At 44.0% G+C, this 22621-nt stretch overlaps 1 protein-coding gene across 3 annotated transcripts in view; it reads left to right on the top strand.

The window, feature by feature from the left end:
• Window positions 1-22621, top strand: part of BRINP1 (BMP/retinoic acid inducible neural specific 1) — a 186133-nt gene that overhangs the window by 43417 nt on the left and 120095 nt on the right. For 2 of the 3 annotated variants that reach the window (XM_067471890.1, XM_067471891.1), the window contains exon 2: window positions 13721-13988. In XM_067471890.1, coding sequence (XP_067327991.1) covers window positions 13771-13988 — 218 coding nt within the window. In that variant the 5' untranslated portion in view covers window positions 13721-13770. The remainder of the gene's footprint in view (window positions 1-13720; window positions 13989-22621) is intronic. The other variant, XM_067471892.1, reaches the window with a different exon arrangement.

Below are 22621 nucleotides of genomic sequence, written 5' to 3'. Positions count from 1 at the left end.
CCCTCTTTCACTCAGACTCAGCCCCCCCAACCCCCCCTGAAAAAAACTCACCCCCCCCCCCCACCGAATCGAAATCCTGGCTACGGGGCTGAAGCCAACCTTACAAACTCTGGCATAGACACTGAGAACTGGCCCTTGAGCGGTCCAGCTGGAGGTCAGCTGTGACCAGCAGTGCTGCAGAATTTGAAGAGGTACGGATGGAGGGTGAAAGGGAGAAAGGTGCCAAGAGGAAGGCATGTCATGCCAACCCCGACCAAGACCACCTTCCACCTGGTAAACAATGCCCTCACTGAGGGAGAACATGCAGGTCAAGAATAGGGCTCCACAGCCACCTACGGACCCACCAGAGCACTGATCCTGGAAGACTATCCTAGTTGGCCAACGAGGGATCAACTAAGTAAGTAAGTAAGTAAGTCTGCATGGCAATGTGTTGGATTAGATGGCCTTTGTGGTCTCTTCCAACTTCGCGATTCTATCATTTTCGGACAGTTGGAGTTTGCGCATAATTCCACCACAGGGACCAGACACATTTGCCTTAGGATAGCCTGAGAAGAGTGAATTGTTTCGGAACCCAGTTGGACCACTTGCTGTGAAAGGAAGCCGAAGCCCATCCGCTAATGGACTGCAATGCTTCTTCAGCTGTAGACCATCTGCTCCATCGCTTGCCACCAATAGACCTCATTTTGTAGGACCAGATGAAGGAAGTTTGATTCTGTGGCCAGTTCCAGCTCAGCAACCCCTCCTCTTCCCTTTCACCACTAAATTGTTAATTGACTTGCAGAACATGCGGAAAGTTGATCCCGGGGATATCCGTCACACAAAATCCGTGATTTTTTGGTTGCCAAATCTGAAAACGAGCCATCTGACGACAAAAACGGAGGCATGACAGTTCGCCTGTAATCGAGGCCAGCCTTCTAGCAAGTAACCTTCCAAGTCCCGCTCTCCATTACCGTTATTTTTTATGACCAAATCCATTTGTGGGCACGATAGAGTCTGCAAATCACATACCTAATTACTCGACGTGTTTACCTAATCATTTCTGAGGATGCTTAATTGCCTTTTGTCTCTTAATTGCTTGACGCGGGACTAGCTTATAGTGAGTTAGCGCATAGACTCCCTGACAGATGGATTCCAAGTTCCCCATCAGCTTCTGCTCTTGCATTAAACTCCTTGTATGTTTCTCAGCTTTGGAGAACTTTCTCATTTGATGTCAGGGGTGTGCAAAGGCTGCATGCCACCCTCTGGGGTTCATTCTGGTATCTGCTGAGGTTCGTTTCCAGGATCCTACAGAAAAGGAGGAAAGCAAAAGGAACAAGGAAATGCAAACATTGCAGACTCGTAGAATCATAGAATTGGAAGAGTCCTCGTGGACCATCCAGTCCAACCCCATTCTGCCAAAAAGCAGGAAAATTGCATTTGAAACAGATGGTCATCTAGCCTCTGCTTAAAATTTTCCAAAGAAGGAGCCTCTACCACACTCCGAGGCAGAGAGTTCCACTGCTGAACAGCTCTCACAGTCAGGAAGTTCTTTCTAATGTTCAGATGGAATCTCCTTTCTTGTAGTTTCAAGCCATTGTTCCATTGCACTAGTCTCCAAGGAAGCAGAAAACAAGCTTGCTTCCTCCTCCCTGTGACTTCCCCTCATGTATTTATACATGGCTATCATGTCTCCTCTCAGCCTTCTCTTCTTCAGGCTAAACATACCCAGCTCTTTAAGCCGCTCCTCATAGGACTTGTTCTCCAGACCCTTGATCATTTTAGTCGCCCTCCTCTGGACACATTCCAGCTTGTCAATATCTCTCTTGAATTGTGGTGCCCAGAACTGGACACAATATTCCAGGTGTAGTCTAACCAAAGCAGAATAGAGGGGTAGCATGGCTTCCCTAGATCTAGACACTATGCTCCTATTGATGCAGGCCAAAATCCCATTGACTTTTTTTGCTGCCACATCATATTGTTGGCTCATGTTCAACTTGTTGTCCACAAGGACTCCAAGATCATTTTCACACATTGACTCTCATTGTTGACTTGTTGTGGTCTAACCAAGGCAGAATAGAGCATGGGGAGCATGACTTCTCTGGATCTAGACCAGGGGTCCTCAAACGTTTTGAACAGAGGGCCAGGTCAGTCCCTCAAACTGTTGGAGGCCAATTATAATTTGAAAAAAAAAACCCAACATGAATGAATTCCTATGCCCACTGCAGATATCTTATTTGTAGTGCAAAAAACCACTTAAAAACTACAATAATTGAAATGAAGAACAATTTTAACAAATATAAACTTATTAGTATTTCAATGGGAAGTGTGGGCCTGCTTTTGGCTGATGAGATAGGGTTGTTGTTGTTGTTGTGCTTTCACGTCTTTTCAGACTTAGGTTGACCCTAAGCAAGGGCTGGGTATATGAACTTGGAGGGCTGTATCTGGCCCTCCGGCCATAGTGACATGTTTGCGGTGGACATTGCGGACCAAATGGTTAACAGAGGCAGATGGACCTCTAAGAGGGCAGTTTGTAACTCCTTGGCCCAAATCCTGGGTAAAAGACCACAGGAAATAAAACTAGAAGCCATAGTGTGGTTATGGAGGGACTACCAATCATCTGATCGTTCCTCCCGTCTTCAAATAACACCAGAAGACAACTCATGGCTCGGAGAGCTTATGGCAAAGCGCTATGATCTAAAGAAATGGGGCATTACCATTAGGAGGGTAGTTGTGGACCCTCAGATACGCCCCTTATTTGCCTCCGGGGTTCCTTCTTGCCATACCCCATCAGGTTCCCGTGTATCCACAACTAGCTCACCGGTTAGGGCCCCCCCTCCTGGTTCGTATAATTTTGAGACTCCATCCGTCCCGGTCGCCCCCACTCAACCAGCTACACTCCTTCGCTCAAGAACCCTTCCCTTATTCAGTCCACTCAGCTCCCTTGATGTTTCACTATCTACCTCATCATCAGAAACATCCCTTCCCAACGCCCAAGGGAGACTATTCCCCAGCCCGACTCCTTCCTCTGAGAGCTGACTAGTTACAGACCCCGGCCATGTAGGGGGGGAGGGGGTTTCGGAGGAAGGGGGTGCCATTCGAGTCGTGTGGGGGAGGAGAATAGCGGGTCACCGTTATCCCAGGGAGAAGCGCAACAGAGTTCTTGCGACCCTGGAGAAGGTAGGTAGTGGTAGGCTCCTTGGCAGTCCCCTCGGTCTAAAGGTCCTGCTGATTAATGCCAGATCCGTTAATGGTAAGACTGCGGCCATCCAGGACTTGATCCTGGATGAGAGGGCGGATCTGGCATGCATCACCGAGACCTGGTTGGACGAGCTGGGGGGAGTAAATCTCTCTCAGCTGTGCCCACCAGGTTTTGGAGTGCATCAGCAGGCCAGACAAGGGGGGCGGGGAGGAGGGGTCGCAGTAGTCTTTCGGCAATCCATCGCCGTGATCAGATGCGCTGTTCCGCAGGCTTCTGGGTTCGAGTGTGTCCACCTGAAAGTGGGGAGCCGTGACAGTGTGGGGTTCCTGCTGGTGTACCGTCCACCTCGCGATCCAGTAGCCTCCCTGTCTGAGCTAGCGGAGGTGGTCTCTAATTCGGCCTTGGTTTCTCAGCGCCTGGTGGTGTTGGGAGATTTTAACATCCACGCCGAGACCACCCTATCTGGCGCAGCTCAGGACTTTATGGCCACCATGACGACCATAGGACTGTCACAGATAATATCTGGCCCCACTCATCAAGCTGGACATACTCTCGACCTTGTTTTCGTGGCGGACAACGAAATGATCAGAGTGGAAGATCAAAACATCCTTCCGGTGTCATGGTCTGATCATTATCTGATCACTTTTAGACTTGCTGCGACTCTTAACCTCCGCAGGGGTGGAGGACAGATTAAAATGGTCCGCCCTAGGAGACTGATGGATCCGGACGGATTCCTGAGGAATCTTGGGGTTCTTCCTGCCTTGGAGCCTGGCGATTCTATCAACGCCTTGGTAACTCTCTATAATGGGGAGATGTCCAGGGCGTTAGATACGATCGCTCCCGAACGCCCCATCTCGTTGCGTCGTGACAGGCCATCTCCCTGGTTCACCGGGGAGCTGGCTGTGATGAAGCATACGAGAAGGGGGCTAGAGCGCAAATGGAGGAAATCTCGGGCCGTCTCTGATCGAGCACGGGCTAAAGCCTCTCTTAAGGCATACTCCGTGGCTATACGGGTGGCCAGGAAATCATTCACGACCACCCGTATAGCGTCTGCAGCTAACAGATCATCGGAGCTGTTTCGGGTCGTGGGGGAACTCCTCCACCCACCTGTGGTCGAGGAGGTCACTGACGACCCAGCAGCTCGGTGTCGCGATTTCGCACACCATTTTGCAGATAAAGTCGCTCAGATACGCCTCGAGCTCGACTCCAATTCTATCGCAGTGCCAGAAGAGGTGACGGAGGCACCTGCTTGTCCATCCTTGTGGGATTCTTTTAGGCTTGTTCTTCCTGAGACCGTAGAGGAGGTTCTTGGGGCTGTGAGGGCGACCACCTCACCTCTAGACCCATGCCCATCTTGGCTCATTAAATCAGCCAGGGAGGGGTTGGTTGACTGGTTTGTGTTGATTGTCAATGCATCGTTGGAGCAAGGGATTTTTCCATCTGGTTTGAAACAGGCAGTGGTTCTTCCACTCCTCAAAAAAGCTTCCCTTGACTCCACGGTGCTGAGTAACTACAGGCCAGTCTCCAACCTCCCTTTCTTGGGTAAGGTGCTGGAGCGGGTGGGCGCCTCGCAGCTCCAGGGTTTCCTAGACGATACCAACTACCTAGATCAGGCACAGTCTGGTTTCAGGCCTGGCCATGGCACCGAGACAGCCTTGGTCGCCTTGGTGGATGACCTCCGCAGAGAGCTGGACAGGGGGAGTGTGACCCTGTTGGTTCTCCTGGACATCTCAGTGGCTTTCGATACCATCGATCATGGTATCCTTCTGGGTCGTCTCTCTGGGATGGGCCTTGGGGGCATGGTTCTGTCGTGGCTCCGGTCCTTCCTGGAGGGACGCACCCAGATGGTGAAGCTGGGAGACGCCTGCTCGGACCCCTGGCCTTTGACCTGTGGGGTCCCGCAAGGCTCTATTCTGTCTCCCATGCTCTTTAACATCTACATGAAACCGCTGGGAGAGGTCATCCGGAGTTTTGGAGTTGGGTGCCATCTCTATGCGGATGACACACAACTCTACTACTCCTTTCCACCTAATTCCAAGGAGGCTTCTCGGGTGCTGGACGAGTGCCTGGCCGCTGTGTCGATCTGGATGAGGAAGAACAAGCTGAAGATCAATCCCGACAAGACAGAGGTCCTCCTGGTCGATCGTAAACCGGATCGGGGTATAGGGTGGCAACCTGTGTTGGACGGGGTTACACTCCCCCTGAAGCCACAGGTCCGCAGTTTGGGTGTCCTCCTGGATTCGTCGCTTACACTTGAGGCTCAGGTGTCGGCGGTATCCGGGAGGGCCTTTGCACAACTGAGACTTGTGCGCCAGCTGCGACCGTACCTCGTGAAGGCGGATCTGGCCGGGGTGGTCCACGCCTTGGTCACCTCTAGAATGGATTACTGCAATGCGCTCTACGTGGGGCTGCCCTTGAAGACGGCTCGGAAACTACAATTGGTCCAGCGGGCAGCAGCCAGGATGCTAACTGGAGCTCATTATCAAGAGAGGTCAACCCTCTTGTTCAAGGAGCTCCACTGGCTGCCATTTATTTTCCGAGCCCAATTCAAGGTGCAGGTGCTCACCTACAAAGCCCTGAACGGTTTGGGACCACCCTACCTGCGTGACCGCATTTCCATCTACGAACCCACACACTCGCTCCGGTCATCTGGGAGGCCCTGCTCGTGATCCCACCTACGTCGCAAGCGCGCTTGGTGGGGACGCGGGACAGGGCCTTCTCTGTGGCGGCCCCCCGACTTTGGAATGCCCTTCCAAAAGAGCTTCGTCAGGCCCCTACTCTGGCAGTTTTCAGAAGGAACCTAAAAACTTGGCTGTTCCGATGTGCCTTCGCAGATTAGGAATCCCCATCCCAAGTCCTAGATGCACTTTAGCACAACTAATGTTGCTGCACACCGCACTTTTAATCCTACGTTCCTCCTGCCATCTCAGCAATTTTAACCCTGTACCTCATTGCGCTGGCCGAACCAGTTTTAATAGTGTCTTGATGTATTGTCACTGTGGTTATTTTGCTTAATTGTTTGATTTGTTTTGTTTATTGCTGTGTTATGTTTTCTATTGTATTGTGTTTCGTGGCTTCGGCCCGTGTAAGCCGCATCGAGTCCTTCGGGAGATGCTAGCGGGGTACAAATAAAGTTAATAATAATAATAATAATAATAGTTTGAGGACCCTTGATCTAGACCAGTGTTTCTCAACCTGGGGGTCGGGACCCCTGAGGGGGTCGCAAGGGGGTGTCAGAGGGGTCGCCAAAGACCATAAGAAAACACAGTATTTTTGATGGTCATGGGGATTCCATGTGGGAAGTCTGAGCCAATTCTATCGTTGGTGGAGTTCAGAATGTTCTTTGATTGTAATGAACTATAAATCCCAGCAACTACAACTCCCAAATGTCAAGATCTATTTTCCCCAGACTCCACCAATGTTCACATTTGGGCATATTGAGTATTTGTGCCAAGTTTGGTCCAGATCCACCATTGCATGAGTCCACACTGCTCTCTGGATATAGGTGAACTACAACTCCCAAACTCAAGGTCAATGCCCACCAAACCCTTCCAGTGTTTTCCATTGGTCATGGGAGCCAGGTTTGGTTCAAATCCATCACTGGTGGAGTTCAGAATGCTCTTTGATTATAAGTGAACTATAAATCCCAGCAACTACAACTCCCAAATTACAAAAAAAAAGCCCTCCTCCAACCCCACTAGCATTCACATTTGGCTGTATTGGGTATTTGTGCCCAGTTTGGTCCAGTGAATGAAAATACATCCTGCATATCAGATATTTACATTATGATTTACAACAGTAGTAAAATGACTGTTATGAAGTAGCAATGAAAACAATATTATGGTTGGGGGTCACCACAACATGAGGGACTATATTAAGGGGTCACGGCATTAGGAAGGTTGAGAAACACTGATCTAGACACTATACTCCTATTGATGCAGGCCAAAACATTGAACATTGATGTAGCAAGCATGCTTCCCTGAGGCAGGCCACTCTTCTGTTTTCGCCATCTGCTTCTTTGGCCCAGGAACTCAACAAAAAAGCTCCTGTTTTGTTTCCTATGAAGTGGGTGAGGTGGTAGTCCTTTGTGATACTATAAATTTTTCTCAAAAGAAAATGATGATTTATGGTATCATAAGCTGCTGACAGGACTATGAAGACAGCGCCTGTAATCTGCTGCCTTTCAAAACCATCTTCTATATTCTTATATATATTACATGTTATATATATATATAAACATGTAATATTCTTTGCAATACTGATTCAGAGTGGCTTTAACACTACCTTCCTCTAAGGTTGGATATACACTGACCATATATACTAAAATGATCAAGGGTCTGGAGAACAAGCCCTATGAGGAGCGGCTTAAAGAGCTGGGCATGTTTAGCCTGAAGAAGAGAAGGCTGAGAGGGGATATGATAGCCATGTATAAATATGTGAGAGGAAGCCACAGGGTGGAGGGAGCAAGCTTGTTTTCTGCTTCCTTGGAGACTAGGACGCGGAACCATGGCTTCAAACTACAAGAGAGGAGATTCCATCTGAACATTAGGAAGAACTTCCTGACTGTGAGAGCCGTTCAGCAGTGGAACTCTCTGCCCCGGAGTGTGGTGGAGGCTCCTTCTTTGGAAGCTTTTAAGCAGAGGCTGGATGGCCATCTGTCAGGGGTGATTTGAATGCAATATTCCTGCTTCTTGGCAGAGGGTTGGACTGGATGGCCCATGAGGTCTCTTCCAACTCTTTGATTCTATGATTCTATGATTCTCTGACTATAAGTCAGAAATGACTTTAAGGTATGCAACGGCAACATTAATAATAATAATCATAATCATAACTGGAAAAACTGACACGATATGAAGATGTAAAAATCAAACTGCAAAGACTCTGGCACAAACCAGTAAAGGTGGACCCAGTGGTGATCGGCACACTGGGTGCAGTGCCTAAAGACCTTGGCCTGCACTTAAACACAATCGGCGCTGACAAAATTACCACCTTACTGGGATCTGCACGCATTATTCTCTTGATACATCACACAGTCCTAGACACTTGGGAAGTGTCCGACATGTGATCCAATTCAACAGAGGACTCACCTTGTTGTGTTTCAAATAATAATAATAATAATAATAATCATCATCATCATCATCATCATCATCATCATCATCTATATAAATAAAAAAATAATGTTAGTTCGTGCTATCATCAGAACTCAAAAACCACTGGGGGAATTGACACCAAATTTGGACATGAGACACCTAACAGTCCAATTTATGTCCTCCACTCAAAAAAATTGATTTTGTCATTTGGGAATTGTCGTTGCTGGGATTTATAGTTTACCTACAATCAAAGAGCATTCTGAACTCCACCAATGATGGAATTGGGCCAAACTTAGCACACAGGGCTCCCATGACCAACAGAAAAAACTGGAAAGGTTTGGTGGCCATTGACCTTGAGTTTGGGAATTGTAGTTCACCCACATCCAGAGAGCACTGTGGACTCAAACAATTATGGATCTGGACCAAACTTGGCACAAATACTCAATATGCCCAAATGTGAAGACTGGTAGAGTTTGGGGAAAGTAGACCTTGACATTTGGAAATTGTAGTTGCTGGGATTTATAGTTCACCTAAATTCACAGAGCAATGAATATTCCATATGCCCAAATATGAACACAGATGGAGTTTAAGGGAAACAGACCTTGACATTTGGGAGTTGTAGTTGCTGGGATTTATAGTTCACCTACAATCAAAGACCATTCTGAACCCAACCAACGATGGAATTGAACAAAACTTGGCACACAGTTCTCCCATGACCAACAGAAAATACTGGGTTTGGTGGGCAGTGTCCTTTGGTTTTGGAGTTGTAGTTCACCTACATCCAGGGATCAGTGTGGACTCAAATAATGATGGATCTGGACCAAACTCTACACAAATACTCAATATGCCCAAATGTGGTGTAGTTTGGGGAAAATAGAATCTTGGCATTTGGGAGTGTAGTTGTTGGGATTCATAGTTCACCTACAATCACAGAACATTCTGAACTGCACCAACGATAGAATTGGGCCAAACCTCCAAACAGAATCCCCATGTGGGCCACAGCAACGCACGGCAGGGGACATCTAATAATAATAATAATAATAATAATAATAATAATAATGACTTTATTTATACCCCACCACCATCTTCCCAAGGGGACTCAGGGCAGCTTACACAAGGCCAAGCCCACAATACAATACATCAATATACAATAAAACACAGCAATAAAATAAAATAAAAAATAAAAATAATATACAAAATAGTACATTATAAATGATATATCAACAATATAAAATCACAAGAACAAGAAAGGAAGTCTAGGCTAGCATTTGGTTGGTTGAAGTCCAAATATTGTATGGTTCTTCAGGACAGTTCTCTTCGCTCTAAACAAGGATTCTGTTCTATGTACAGTGGAGAAATCTTCTGAGTCACCAACATTACCTTTTGTACTTTGAGGGCACCATCATGTCCTTAGTCAGAGGCAGCAGCATGCCTTTCGTTGGCTTTCTCCCTCAATAGTCATATATCCTGTGATTTGTCTCTGCCTCCACAGATGGACTGTATTCCCGGAGCCCTTAATTCTCTAATTTGGTTCATGTTTTCCTTTCTGCCTCTTTTATCGATCTTTATGTCCATTTTCATGATCCATCAGCCTTTCGAATGGCCATTTGATTTTCATTTCATTAAACCGCAGGCCCGTTTCCATCAACGCAAACATGCCGTTTCCTTCCACCCGAGTCGACATGAGCTATTATGTTCTTTATTCTTGATATGCTTTCTCGTTTGGCCGGCTAGCTTGGGTAGTGAACTCCGGAGAGAGGCCATCATACGTTGTTGAAATAGTGTGCGTTGTATCTATGTGTGCCATAGGGTAGCATGTTCAATGAGGGTGGAGTTGGGGTCGCAATGCAGTATGGAAATGGGGAGAACAAGGAAAATAAAAGAGAAAAGGGGTGAGAGAAGAACTAAAGCAGTAGATTATAACCTTTGGCTGGTCAAAAATTTGTAACTTCATGTCATGCTAGACGAAGTTAAAGAGAATTGGGTTGTCGTAGGTTTTTTGGGCTATATGATCATGTTCTAGAAGCATTCTATCCTGACATTTCACCTGCATCTATGGCAAGCATTCTCAGAGGTTGTGAGGTCTATGACAGGCATCCTCAGTGGTTGTCAGACCTCACAACCTCTGAGGTTGGCTGTCATAGATGCAGGCGAAATGTCAGGAGAGAATGTTTCTGGAACATGGCTGTACAGCAGTGTTTCTCAACCTTCCTAATACTGTGACCCCTTAATACAGTTCTTCATGGTGTGGTAACCCCCAACCATAAATGTATGTATGTTGCTACTTCATAACTGTAATTTTGCTACTGTTATGAATCATAATGTAAATATTTGCTATGCAGGATAGATTTTCATGCACTGGACCAAATTTGGCACGGATACCCAATATACCCAAATTTGAATACTGGTGGGGTTTGGGTGTGTGTGTGTGTGTGTGTGTGATTTTGTCATTTGTGAGTTGTAGTTGCTGTAATTTATAGTTCACCTACAATCAAAGAGCATTCTGAAGTCGACTAATGATGGAATTGAACCAAACATGGCACACAGAACTCCCATGACCAACAGAAAATACTGGAAAGGTTTGGTGGGCATTGACCTTGAGTTTTGGAGTTGTAGTGCAGATACATCCAGAGACCACAACAACCAAAGAGCATTCTGAACTCAATCAATGATAGAATTGAACCAAAATTGGCACACAGAACTCCAATGACCAACAGAAAACACTAGAAGGGTTTGGTGGGCATTGAGCTTGAGTTTTGGAGTTGTAGTTCACCTACATCCAGAATAATGTGGGCTCAAACAATGATGGATCTGGCCCAAACTTGGCACAAGTACTCAATATGCCCAAATGTGAACACCGGTGGAGTTTGGGGAAACTAGATCATTCCATTTGAGAGTTGTAATTGCTGGGATTTATAGTTCACCTACAATCAAAGAGCATTCTGAACTCCACCAATGATGTAATTGAACCAAACTTGGCACACAGAACTCCCATGACCAACAGAAAATACTGGAAGGGTTTAGTTTTCTGTTGGTCGTGGGAGAACTGTATGCCAAGTTTGGTTCAATTCCATCGTTGGTGGGGTTCAGAATGCTCTTTGATTGTAGGTGAACTATAAATCCCAGCAACTACAACTCCCAAATGACAAAACCATTTTTTGAGTGAAGGACATACATTGGGTTGTTAGGTGTCTTGTGTCCAAATTTGGTGTCAATTCATCCAGTGGTTTTTGAGTTATGTTTATCCCACAAATGAACATTACATTTGTATTTATATAGATGTGTTGTGCGGGTGGGATGATGGTTTTTTGTATTACGCAGTTGTCCTTTTTTATTTGTTCGCCGCTTTGAGTTCCATCTGTGGGACTCAAAGTAAATTAATAATAATAATAATAATAATAATAATTCAGTTTGTTGACCGATGCTGTCACCTCTGTTCACCTCTGCTGTTATTCTGGTTCACCTCTGCTGTTATTCTGGCAGAGGTGAACCAAACAACCACCCAGTTTGTATCAAGCAGTTTAATTTAAACAGCACTTACTTCCTGGCTGTTTTAATAGTCCAAAATATAAAACATGATATAAATTATATAAATATAAATTTAAAACATGATATAAAATATATAAATATATATATAAATGATATAAAATGTAAAACACTCAGCCACAGAATAAACAAAAACTGACAGCAAACACTGTTGCAGATTCAAAACAACACCATGGTCAAAAGGTCCAGTCCAGTGGTCAAACACCAAGAGTTCTATGAGCAAAGTCCAGGGATCAAGAGTCTATACCGTAGTCAAAAGCCAGTCCAGAGATTCCAGGGTTCCAAGGGTTCAAGAAACAGGTCGGGATACCAAAAATCCACAAACCTGGGGGGAAACCAGCAGCATCTACTACCAAAACAAAACAATACTTTTCTCCCAAAGATCAGTACCAAGGCTCGCTCCTTATATCCAGAAACACCCAGCTGCAACCCATCTCTTGTATGCCTCCACCCTTAATTGCTTTCACCCATGAACTCTTACTTACAGATTACTCAACCCTTTAGAACTAATATTTACATTAACCTTTCCATCACCACCAGAACATAATACTTGACAGATGTATGCTGAGGACAAATGGGAAGGAATGGGAGTAGAGGGGATACACAAGATTTTTGAAAAAAATCTGGGAAAGTGGGAATGAAAGAGGATTAATAATAATAATAATAATCTTATTATTAGTGTTCGACTTGTGATTTTGCAATACAAAATCCAATATATATATATCTCATTTACTGTGTCATACTGTGTTTTTGTGTCAGAATAATAATAATAATAATAATAATAATAATAATAATAATAATAATAATTTTATAACAAGCCCTTTCTCCTCGAAGGGACTCAGGGCAGTCATTTGGGACAGTTGGCTTGGGCCAAAGCTAACAAAATGAAGTTCAACAGTGACAAATGCAAGATACTCCACTTAGGCAGGAAAAACGAAATGCAAAGATACAGAATGGGGGATGCCTGGCTTGAGACCAGTACATGTGAAAAAGATCTTGGAGTCCTCGTGGACAACAAGTTAAACATGAGCCAACAATGTGATGTGGCGGCAAAAAAAGCCAATGGGATTTTGGCCTGCATCAATAGGAGCATAGTGTCTAGATCTAGGGAAGTAATGCTACCCCTCTATTCTGCTTTGGTTAGACCACACCTGGAATATTGTGTCCAATTCTGGGCACCACAGTTCAAGAGAGATATTGACAAGCTGGACTGTGTCCAGAGGAGAGCGACTAAAATGATAAAGGGTCTGGAGAACAAGCCCTATGAGGAGCGGCTTAAGGAGCTGGGCATGTTTAGCCTGAAGAAGAGAAGGCTGAGAGGAGATATGATAGCCATGTATAAATATGTGAGAGGAAGTCACAGGGAGGAGGGAGCAAGCTTGTTTTCTGCTTCCATGGAAACTAGGACACGGAACAACGGCTTCAAACTACAAGAGAGGAGATTCCATCTGAACATGAGGAAGAATTTCCTGACTGTGAGAGCCGTTCAGCAGTGGAACTCTTTGCCCCGGAGTGTGATGGAGGCTCCTTCTTTGGAAGCTTTTAAACAGAGGCTGAATGGCCATCTGTCAGGGGTGATTTGAATGCAATATTCCTGCTTCTTGGCAGGGGGTTGGACTGGATGGCCCATGAGGTCTCTTCCAACTCTTTGATTCTATGATTCTATGATTCTAAATCAGGAGAGTTGTAGGATATGGATCAAGTGGGCTACTCAACAGAAAGAACGTTAGTAATAATTCTTGGAACAGAGTATCAGATGGGATTCTATTTGGAGGGCTTCTTCTGCTATTAAACTATCTCTCCTGTCCTCGTTGTTCTTGTTGAACCATTGAAATCATCCTTGTTTGCCTTGTTTTCTTCCTCCCTTCTCTTCTTCCCTTTCCCTCCCCCTTCCCTTCCTGCACAGGACTCCACAGAATGGAGCAAGAATGAGAAGAAAAAGGCAGACAGAAAAGCATGAACTGGAGGCTTATTGAGTTCCTCTACTTCCTCTTTATATGGGACCATATCACAATACAGCCCTCCTCCCAGGAACCCGCTGTGACCAACCAACATGTCTCCAAGGAATTTGATTGGCTTATTTCAGACAGAGGGCCTTTCCACCACTCACGGAGCTACTTATCCTTTGTGGAAAGACATCGTCAAGGATTTACAACCAGATATAAAATATACAGGTAGGACATTGGCGGTTCAGTGACTGCTATTTTCTTGCTTTACTTGCCTTTTGCTTCCTTTTATTCTAGCATCACAGAAGGAGTAAAACACTCGAAGCTACAGTAGGGATGAAAAAAATATTCAAAACATGTCACAAAATTGGAAAAGAACTGTCAAAAATCCCAGCGAGAGGAATCTTGGATTGAAAATAGATACATTCGGCACAACATTGGCAGATGGTTTTCTGCAGAAAACATGATTTTCTTGCTGGAAACAGCTTTTCCTGCATGAAAAATAGCATTTCTGCCCAGAAACATTATTTTCTGTTGCTGATAAGAGTGAAGTGAAAATTTTGTACAAATTCTGTTCTGAAATACAAATAGGCTTTGGTGACTTCCCCACAGAAGGAAGAACATTACTCACTACCTCTGAGGATGCTTGCCATAGATGCAGGCGAAACGTCAGGAGAAATGCCTCTGGAACATGGCCCTATAGCCCAAAAAAAGAACCTAACATTACTAAACTTTCTTGTTCTTAACGTAAGAATAAAATCCATGGAGAATTACATCCCTGGTCTATTATTTGACTGGCATTTCCCCTCTAGTGTTGCAGGCACCAGTCTTCAGTGTGTGCCCATTGTTCTCTCCACAACTTTCCCGCATAATTTTATTATTTTATTATTTTAATATTTTTATTAATATAAATTTTTATTTCTTGCCTGTTTGTCCTCCACGATTATCTGTATTCAGCCTCAATGCCATGAGAGATTGAACTGGAACACTGAAATATTATTATTATTATTATTATTATTATTATTATTATTATTATTTTAAGAACAATAGTATTATTTTAAGAACAATAGTATTATTATTAATAAATAATAATAATAATAAATATTTATTAATATTAATTTTTATTTCTTGCCCACTTGTCCTCCATGATTATCTGCATTCAGCCTCAATGCCATGAGAGATTGAACTGGAACACTGCATTATTATTATTATTATTATTATTATTATTATTAATAACAATATTATCATTTTAATATATTTTATTATATTATTTTAAGAACAATAGTATTATTATTAAATAATAATAATAAATATTTATTAATATTAATTTTTATTTCTTGCCCGCCTGTCCTCCATGATTATCTGCATTCAGCCTCAATGCCATGAGAGATTGAACTGGAACACTGCAATATTATTATTATTATTTGATACATAACAAGATGAGTTCACAGCAAACAAGATCAATATATACTGGTTTTTGTATTCAGTCCCAAGTATCTAGGATTGTGTAATGTTGATGTGTGCAGATCCAAGCAGGGTGGCCTTTTGTAGCTGACAGAAGGTAATTTTGTTAGTACCAATTGTTTTTAAGTGCAGGCCAAGGTCTGTAGGCCACTGGGACCCCCTTGACTGCTTTGTGCCAGAGTCTTTGCTCTGATCTGTGATGCCTATTTCCTGCACTGATCTGTAAACAAAGACCTTTGTTGATTTCTGTAGCTCCGGGTGTTTTTCCTTAGGCGCCTCCTGTATCACTTAATTATCCACCCGACTCCTTAGCTAATGTTGCAGTTTCTGGCTCCTCTGACTGACCTTGAAGCCCTGCAATTTCTGAGTCAGATTTCTCACAGAGAGAAGCATCATTCCCCTGACTAGAATCTTCATCACTTTGTGCCCAAGAAAATCTCACAGGCAAACCCACAATCCTTTCTAAATCACATAGTTCTCTGCCCGACTCCTTATCTATTGTTTCAGTTTCTGGCTCCTCTGACTGACCTTGAAGCCCTGCAATTTCTGAGTCAGATTTCTCACAGAGAGAAGTATCATCCCCCTGACTAGAATCTTCATCACTTTGTGCCTCAGGAACCCACAATCCTTTCTAAATCACTTAGTTCTCTGCCCAACTCCTTATCTGATGTTGCAGTTTCTGGCTCCTCTGACTGACCTTGAAGCCCTGCAATTTCCGAGTCAGATTTCTCATAGAGAGAAGCATCATTCCCCTGACTAGAATCTTCATCACTTTGTGCCCCAGGAAATCTCACAGGCAAACCCACAGTCCTTTCTAAATCACTTAGTTATCCGCCCGACTCCTTATCTAATGTTGCAGTTTCTGGCTCCTCTGACTGACCTTGAAGCCCTGCAATTTCCGAGTCAGATTTCTCATAGAGAGAAGCATCATTCCCCTGACTAGAATCTTCATCACTTTGTGCCCCAGGAAATCTCACAGACAAACCCACAGTCCTTTCTAAATCACTTAGTTCTCTGCCCGACTCCTTATCTAATGTTGCAGTTTCTGGCTCCTCTGACTGACCTTGAAGCCCTGCAATTTCCGAGTCAGATTTCTCACAGAGAGAAGCATCATCCCCCTGACTAGAGTCTTTATCACTTTGCGTCCCAGGAAATCCCACAGGCAAACCCACAATCCTTTCTAAATCAGCAATGAACCCATCAGCCTCAGTAACCTCAGGCTGATGTACAACAATATATATGCAGAAAGAAACTTTCGGTGTGTGTTATGCTCAACTAAAAAAAATCTATATTTATCTGATTTAGAAAGATCATTGGGGAAGTGTCATCATATGACATATTGGTGTGTGGCTGAAGTGACATTAATGCACTTCCATTGGTTCAATCAGTGGGATTTACAAATGTGTTGATTCGCCGATTCAATGGTTCAGCTTTAATTTGGAGATGACTTTTAGGGTGACCTTTGAAAGAACTATCCAATGTGCTGAATATTTTTTGAGAGTGAATGTGTTCAGCACTTGGGACAGCTCCTTTAAACGAACTAACTCATTATTGGAGTAGGATTGTCTTCCAAGATTGGGGTACTGGCGATGGGTACGTAGGTGACTGTGGAGCCCTATTCTTGATCTGCATGTTCTCCTGCAGTGAGGGCATTGATTTCCAGGTGGAAGACAGTCCCAGTTGGGGTTGGCTTGATGTGCCTTCCTCTTGGCACATTTCTCTCTTTCGCCCTCCATACATGCCTCTTCAAATTCTACAGCACTGCTGGTCACAGCTGATCTCCAGCTGGAGCGCTCAAGGGATTAAATGTCTGGAAGATTCAACAATGAGATACATTAGAACAGTGGTTCTCAACCAGGGGGTCGGGACTCCTGGAGGGGTCACAAGGGAATGTCAGAGGGGTCACTAAAGACCACCAGAAAACACAGTATTTTCTGTTGGTCATGGAGGTTCTATGTGGGAAGTTTGGACCACTTCTGTCATCGGTGGGGTTCAGAATGCTCTTTGATTGTAGGTGAACTACAAATCCCAGCAACTACAACTCCCAAAATGTCAAGGACTATTTTCCCCAAACTCCACCAGTGTTCACATTTGGGCATGTTGAGTATTCGTGCCAAGTTTGGTCCAGATCCATCATCGTTTGAGTCTACAGTGCTTTCTGGATGTAGGTGAACTACAACTCCAAAACTCAAGGTCAATGCCCACCAAACCCTTCCAATATTTTCTGTTTGCCATGGGTGTTCTGTGTGCCAAGTTTGGTTCAATTCCATTGTTGGTAGAGTTCAGAATGCTCTTTGATTGCAGGCGAACTACAAATCCCAGCAACCACAACTCCCAAATTACTAAATCAACCCCCATCCCACCAGTATTCAAATTTGGAAGTATCGGGTATTTGTGCCAAATTTGGTCTAATGAATGAAAATACCTCCTGCATATCAGATATTTACATTACGATTGATAACAGTAGCAAAATGACAGTTATGAAGTAGGAAGAAAAATAATTTTATGGTTGGGGGTCACCACAACATAAGGAATTGTATTAAGGGGTCGCAGCATGAAAAAGGTTGAGAACCCCTGCATTAGAAAATCATAATACAAAGATAAAAAGTATTCACCAGTAGCCAGGACCATAATGCCCAAGTCAAGATGGAAGTGATGGTGGTGTGAGAGTCAGTGAAAAGACTCAGTTGAAGGCTGCATCCTGTGAGATATTGAGATCTTTCATTCATTGAGGAATGTAAGCATTCCCTGGTTGAGTGGTTCTCAATCTTGGGCTTTCCAGATATTTTGGATCCTAGCTTCTGAGAGCTTTTTTCCATTGGTTCCCAATACAACCATAGGATCAAAGGTTGAGAGTCATTGCTGTAGCCTATTTTCCTAAAGTCCTGGAGTAGAGCTCTCCAGCAGAGAAGTACCTCATGAAGCTCCCCTTCACAAGATGTTATAGGATGGAATTGTGTCTGTTCAAGTGGTATCAAAAGGTTGAGTGGCAATGTACTTTTTGGTTGGTTCTCATGAACTAAATGGACACACAATATGTTCTGTTTGAAGAGACAAAGCAAGGCTTTCTCATTCCTTTTTGTCAATCTCAGAGAGAGAGGAAAACATCTGTGTTTGTTCGCATGTTCACTGTAAATGCGCAAAGATTAAAACAGTGATCAGAAACACCTTGTTGCAGAGATGATGAAAAAATGAAAAAAAATGCATTGTCTGCTAATGTCTTATGAAGCAATCAGTCTGGCTCTTCATTTGCTTTGTGTGTAGAAAAGTGTTTGCACGCAATGGGGGGAAAATACTTTAGAGCTATTTTTGCACCACCGCGAAATGCATGCTGGGGAAAAATCGCTTTTGATGCCTCATCCTATTGATGGAGGTGAGATCTCTCCGAGGGACTTGAGCATTCTTGACAGGCTCTTTCATTGTGTTGAGACAACCATAAATGGGACATTAGTGAAGTTGCTTTACAGCCGCTAGAGATGAGTAGCTGATGCTGGCAAGAACGAAAAGCCAGGATCCCACACTAGGATGCCATAAGATAAAACTTTCCATGAGGAATTGCAGAATGGCAGGGATCCTACAGTGATGAGATGGACCAAACATTGCATTCAGTCCAGCATCATTCAGTATACAATCTAGACATTCCTGGATTCCAGAGAGGGAGACCGAACTGCAATTCTAGGCATCATATCCCATTGTTGATCAATTCTTACTGTCAATAAGTTGTTCCTAATGTTTAGGTGGAACTTCGTACCCTGCCATTTGAATCCATTGCTTCTAGAGCAGCCAAAAACAAGCCTACTCACTCCTTAATATGACCTTTGTTCAAGTACTGTATATTTATATAAATAAAAATGTAATGTTCGTTTGTGGGATTGCACCATGGATGATTGATGGTGGTACTTCCAATACCTCCACTCCCTTCCTGAGACCAATACAACTGCCAACAATGATGGATCAGGACCACAATTCACACAGACAACCCGCATGACCCACTCTACATCCTGGTGCGGTTTGGAAGAATTTGGAGAAGGATGATGGGACTTGCAGTCACTTCACTCACTTCCTGAGACCACTGAGACCCTCGCCAATGACTGATCAAGACCAAACTTGGCACACAGAGCCTCCCATGACTCACTCCTGGTGTTCTTTCGAGCAGGACAGACTATGGATGATGGGATTTCAAGAACCTCCACTCACTTCCAAACACTGCTGCAACACTCATCTAATGACCGATCAAGACCAAACTTGGCACACCGACTCCTCATGAGCCACTCTACATCCTAATGCTGTTTGGAGCAGGACGGACGATGGATAATGGGACTTGCAGTACCTTCACTCACTTCTCCCCCACGGAGGGGGGGGGGACTTAAGGCGGCCTCACAAAATACACCATACGGTGACATCATAATAAAACAGTCAACAATACATTAAAATATAAAGGATATTAACAATAATTAAAACAATTGATTAACACATGCCTATTAAAATCAGTCTAAAATTCAGTCCAGGTCAAATCAGTACCATCAGTATTAAAATCCTCTTTCACTTATTGATTACTAATCAAATGCTTGGTCCCAAAGCCAGGTCTTAATTTTTCTTCTAAAAGACAGGAAGGAGGTAGCCATTCTGATGTCTCTAGGGAGAGTGTTCCACAGGCGAGGGGCTACTGATGAGAAGGCCCTGTCCCTCATCCCCACCAAATGCTTTTGTGATGTCGGTATGGACGAGAGCAAGGCCTCTCCAGATGATCTTAAGTTTCATGATGGTTCATATCAGGAGATAGGTTTGGACAGGTAGTCTGGACCAGGACCATTTAGGGCTTTAAAGGTTAAAACAAGTACTTTGAATTGTGCTCGGAAACTAATCGGCAGCCAGTGGTGCTGGCACAACAGCGGAGTTGTATGCTCCATGTACGCTGCTCCGGTGAGCAGCAATCTCTCTTGATTGGCTGCCTCTCTCGTGAAGGGGAGGGTAATACCCCCTTCTACACTCCATCATTGCCAGGAGGCAGGATTAGAATGCCGCTCTGGGCAACGGCAACCATTCATAAACTGGCAGACAAAAACCCGCAAAACAGCGAGTCCGTGAAAAGTGAACCGTGAAGTAGTGAGGGAACACTGTACAATTCTCACAATTTCTAACATCTGGTAGGTTGTTAGGAATTGTGGGAGTTGTAGTTCAAAACACCTGGAGGGTCAACGTTTGCCTATGCCTGTTTTAGCTTGTTAATAGCCTTCCTGAATTGCAGTGCCCAGAACTGGACACTATTATTCCAGGTGAGATCTGACCAAACCAGATCATGACTTCTCTCGATCTAGGTCAGTGGTCCCCCACCTTTTGTTGACCAGGGACCACTTGAACAGGACCACTTTCACCAGGGACCACTCTCCAACATTAGTACCAAAAGGGTTATGTATCAGTTTTTGGTCAACTTTAGGTTCGATTTAGTTATTTGGGGTGCTGATCCAGAAAACTGCATTGGATAGACCACATCAGCTCTTGTTTCTGATATAGAACATTTCCCATCCAGTAGTTACCATCAGCTCACCCACAGAAAACCATATTTAATAATCTAGAGCTGATGTGGGAGTAGTAATCTTTTGTGGGATCCCATCAGGTCCACTGGCTTTGTTAGTTTTAATTGGTTAATGGCTTTACTGACTTCTACTCAGATCTGCTCTCCTTAACACTGGTAGCCGACATCCCCATCTGGTAGCTGACATCCCCATCTGGCTACCAGTATTAAAACAGTAAATAAAGAACAAAACTCAAACACAGGGGAACTCCAGAGAAGAAACAATCAGAAACAGCTCAACACCTTTCAACAAAGAATTCCCCCAGGCAGTATAAGGCACACCTAAAAACTGTCAGGCCATCAAATGCTAATCAAGGTGGCCAATCGAAACATTGACACCGAGCTCCAACAGACAAGAGTTCTTTCTCCCAACCTGGACTTACCACAGATATATAAACCCAATTTTCCTAGTTTCCAACAGACCTCACAACGTCAGGAGAGAATGTTTCTAGAACATGGCCGTATAGCCCGAAAAACCTAAAACATAAGATAGTTTCGTGAGACCAGTCACTCTCGTTGCCACATGGTTTTGAGGCAACGGTGTACGTGGATCATATTTACGTTCTTGCAGACCACTGGTAGTCCATGGACCACAGGTTGGGAACCACTGATCTAGAAAATATACTTCTATCAATGCACCCTAGTATCACATTGGCTCTTTTAGCTATTGAAATACTGCCCATCTTGTTTTGTTGGGGGAATGTACATATATTTAAGACACCAACAGTATTCCCTCTGCAAATTATGCCACAGAACCTTCCTGTTGAATGGCAACTTTGCAAACAAAACAAGGTACCACATGTGGATCTAACTCACTACCTCAAGGCCATCCATGCACAGTATGTCATGAGCATCTGTGTACTGTTTGTGCACTAGAACTGCATGTACAGCTCATGTTGTCCAGCCTTGAACTGAATGTGACCAGAACTCCTCCCTCCCCTTTGCGAACAAAAAGCAAGCTTCTGATCATATCTGTTGTTCAGCCTTTTGCTTCTGCTGCCGATTTGGTTTTTATGGTACTTTTTTATGTCTATGTTTTACAATTCTGTTTTTACTGCTGTTTGTTTATGCTGGCTTTATGGCAGTTTTATAGTTAGGATTGCTTTTAATTTTGCTGAGAAGCAATGCCATGCATATGTATATGCATGAGTGTGTGTTCCGCCTTGGGTTTGCTAGGGATGAGAGAGCCTGTCTATTTCACTTTCTGTAACCTTGGGAATTTGTCAGGTACCTTCTCTCCTGTTTTTGTGTTGATTTGAAAATGATTCTTAACCATTGTACCTTGGATTTGTAACCCATCGCAAAACAGGAATTATTAAATGGGTGTTGCCATTTATGAGGGTTGAATGAAAAGTAATGCCTCCACCTTCGTAACTCCTCAAGAGATGGCAGTACTTGTATGCAGCAGATACTGGCTTGTTCAGTAGACTCTCCTCTACAGTTCCACTTTGGTGGGAAGTCTTACCATTGAATGGTTGTGTTGTTAAAGTGCAAAGTATGGAATCCTGTGCAGATGGTCAGTCAATGTGACTTAAGCAACATGCAGTCATTGAATTCTTGACAGCAGAAGGTGTCACCCCAAAGGAGATTCATCAGAGAATGCAAGCTGTTTATAGTGATTGTGTTGATGTGAGTACTGTGCATCATTGGGTGAGTAAGTTTAAAGATGTTGGGATGGAAATATCTGACTTGCATGACAAACAAAGAGTTGGACGTCCTGTGACAGCAACCACCGAGTTTCACAGGCAATGGTTGACAGATTGATTCAGGACAATCGTCGTATCACTCAGAGAGAAATTTCAAGCATAATTGGCATTTCACA

The sequence above is a fragment of the Anolis sagrei genome, chromosome 11 (genome assembly GCF_037176765.1).
Source record: "Anolis sagrei isolate rAnoSag1 chromosome 11, rAnoSag1.mat, whole genome shotgun sequence".
In the NCBI taxonomy this organism is placed as follows: Eukaryota; Metazoa; Chordata; class Lepidosauria; order Squamata; family Dactyloidae; genus Anolis; species Anolis sagrei.
The sequence above is the reverse complement of the archived record's forward strand: the minus strand, read 5'-3'. Positions and strand labels throughout refer to the sequence as shown.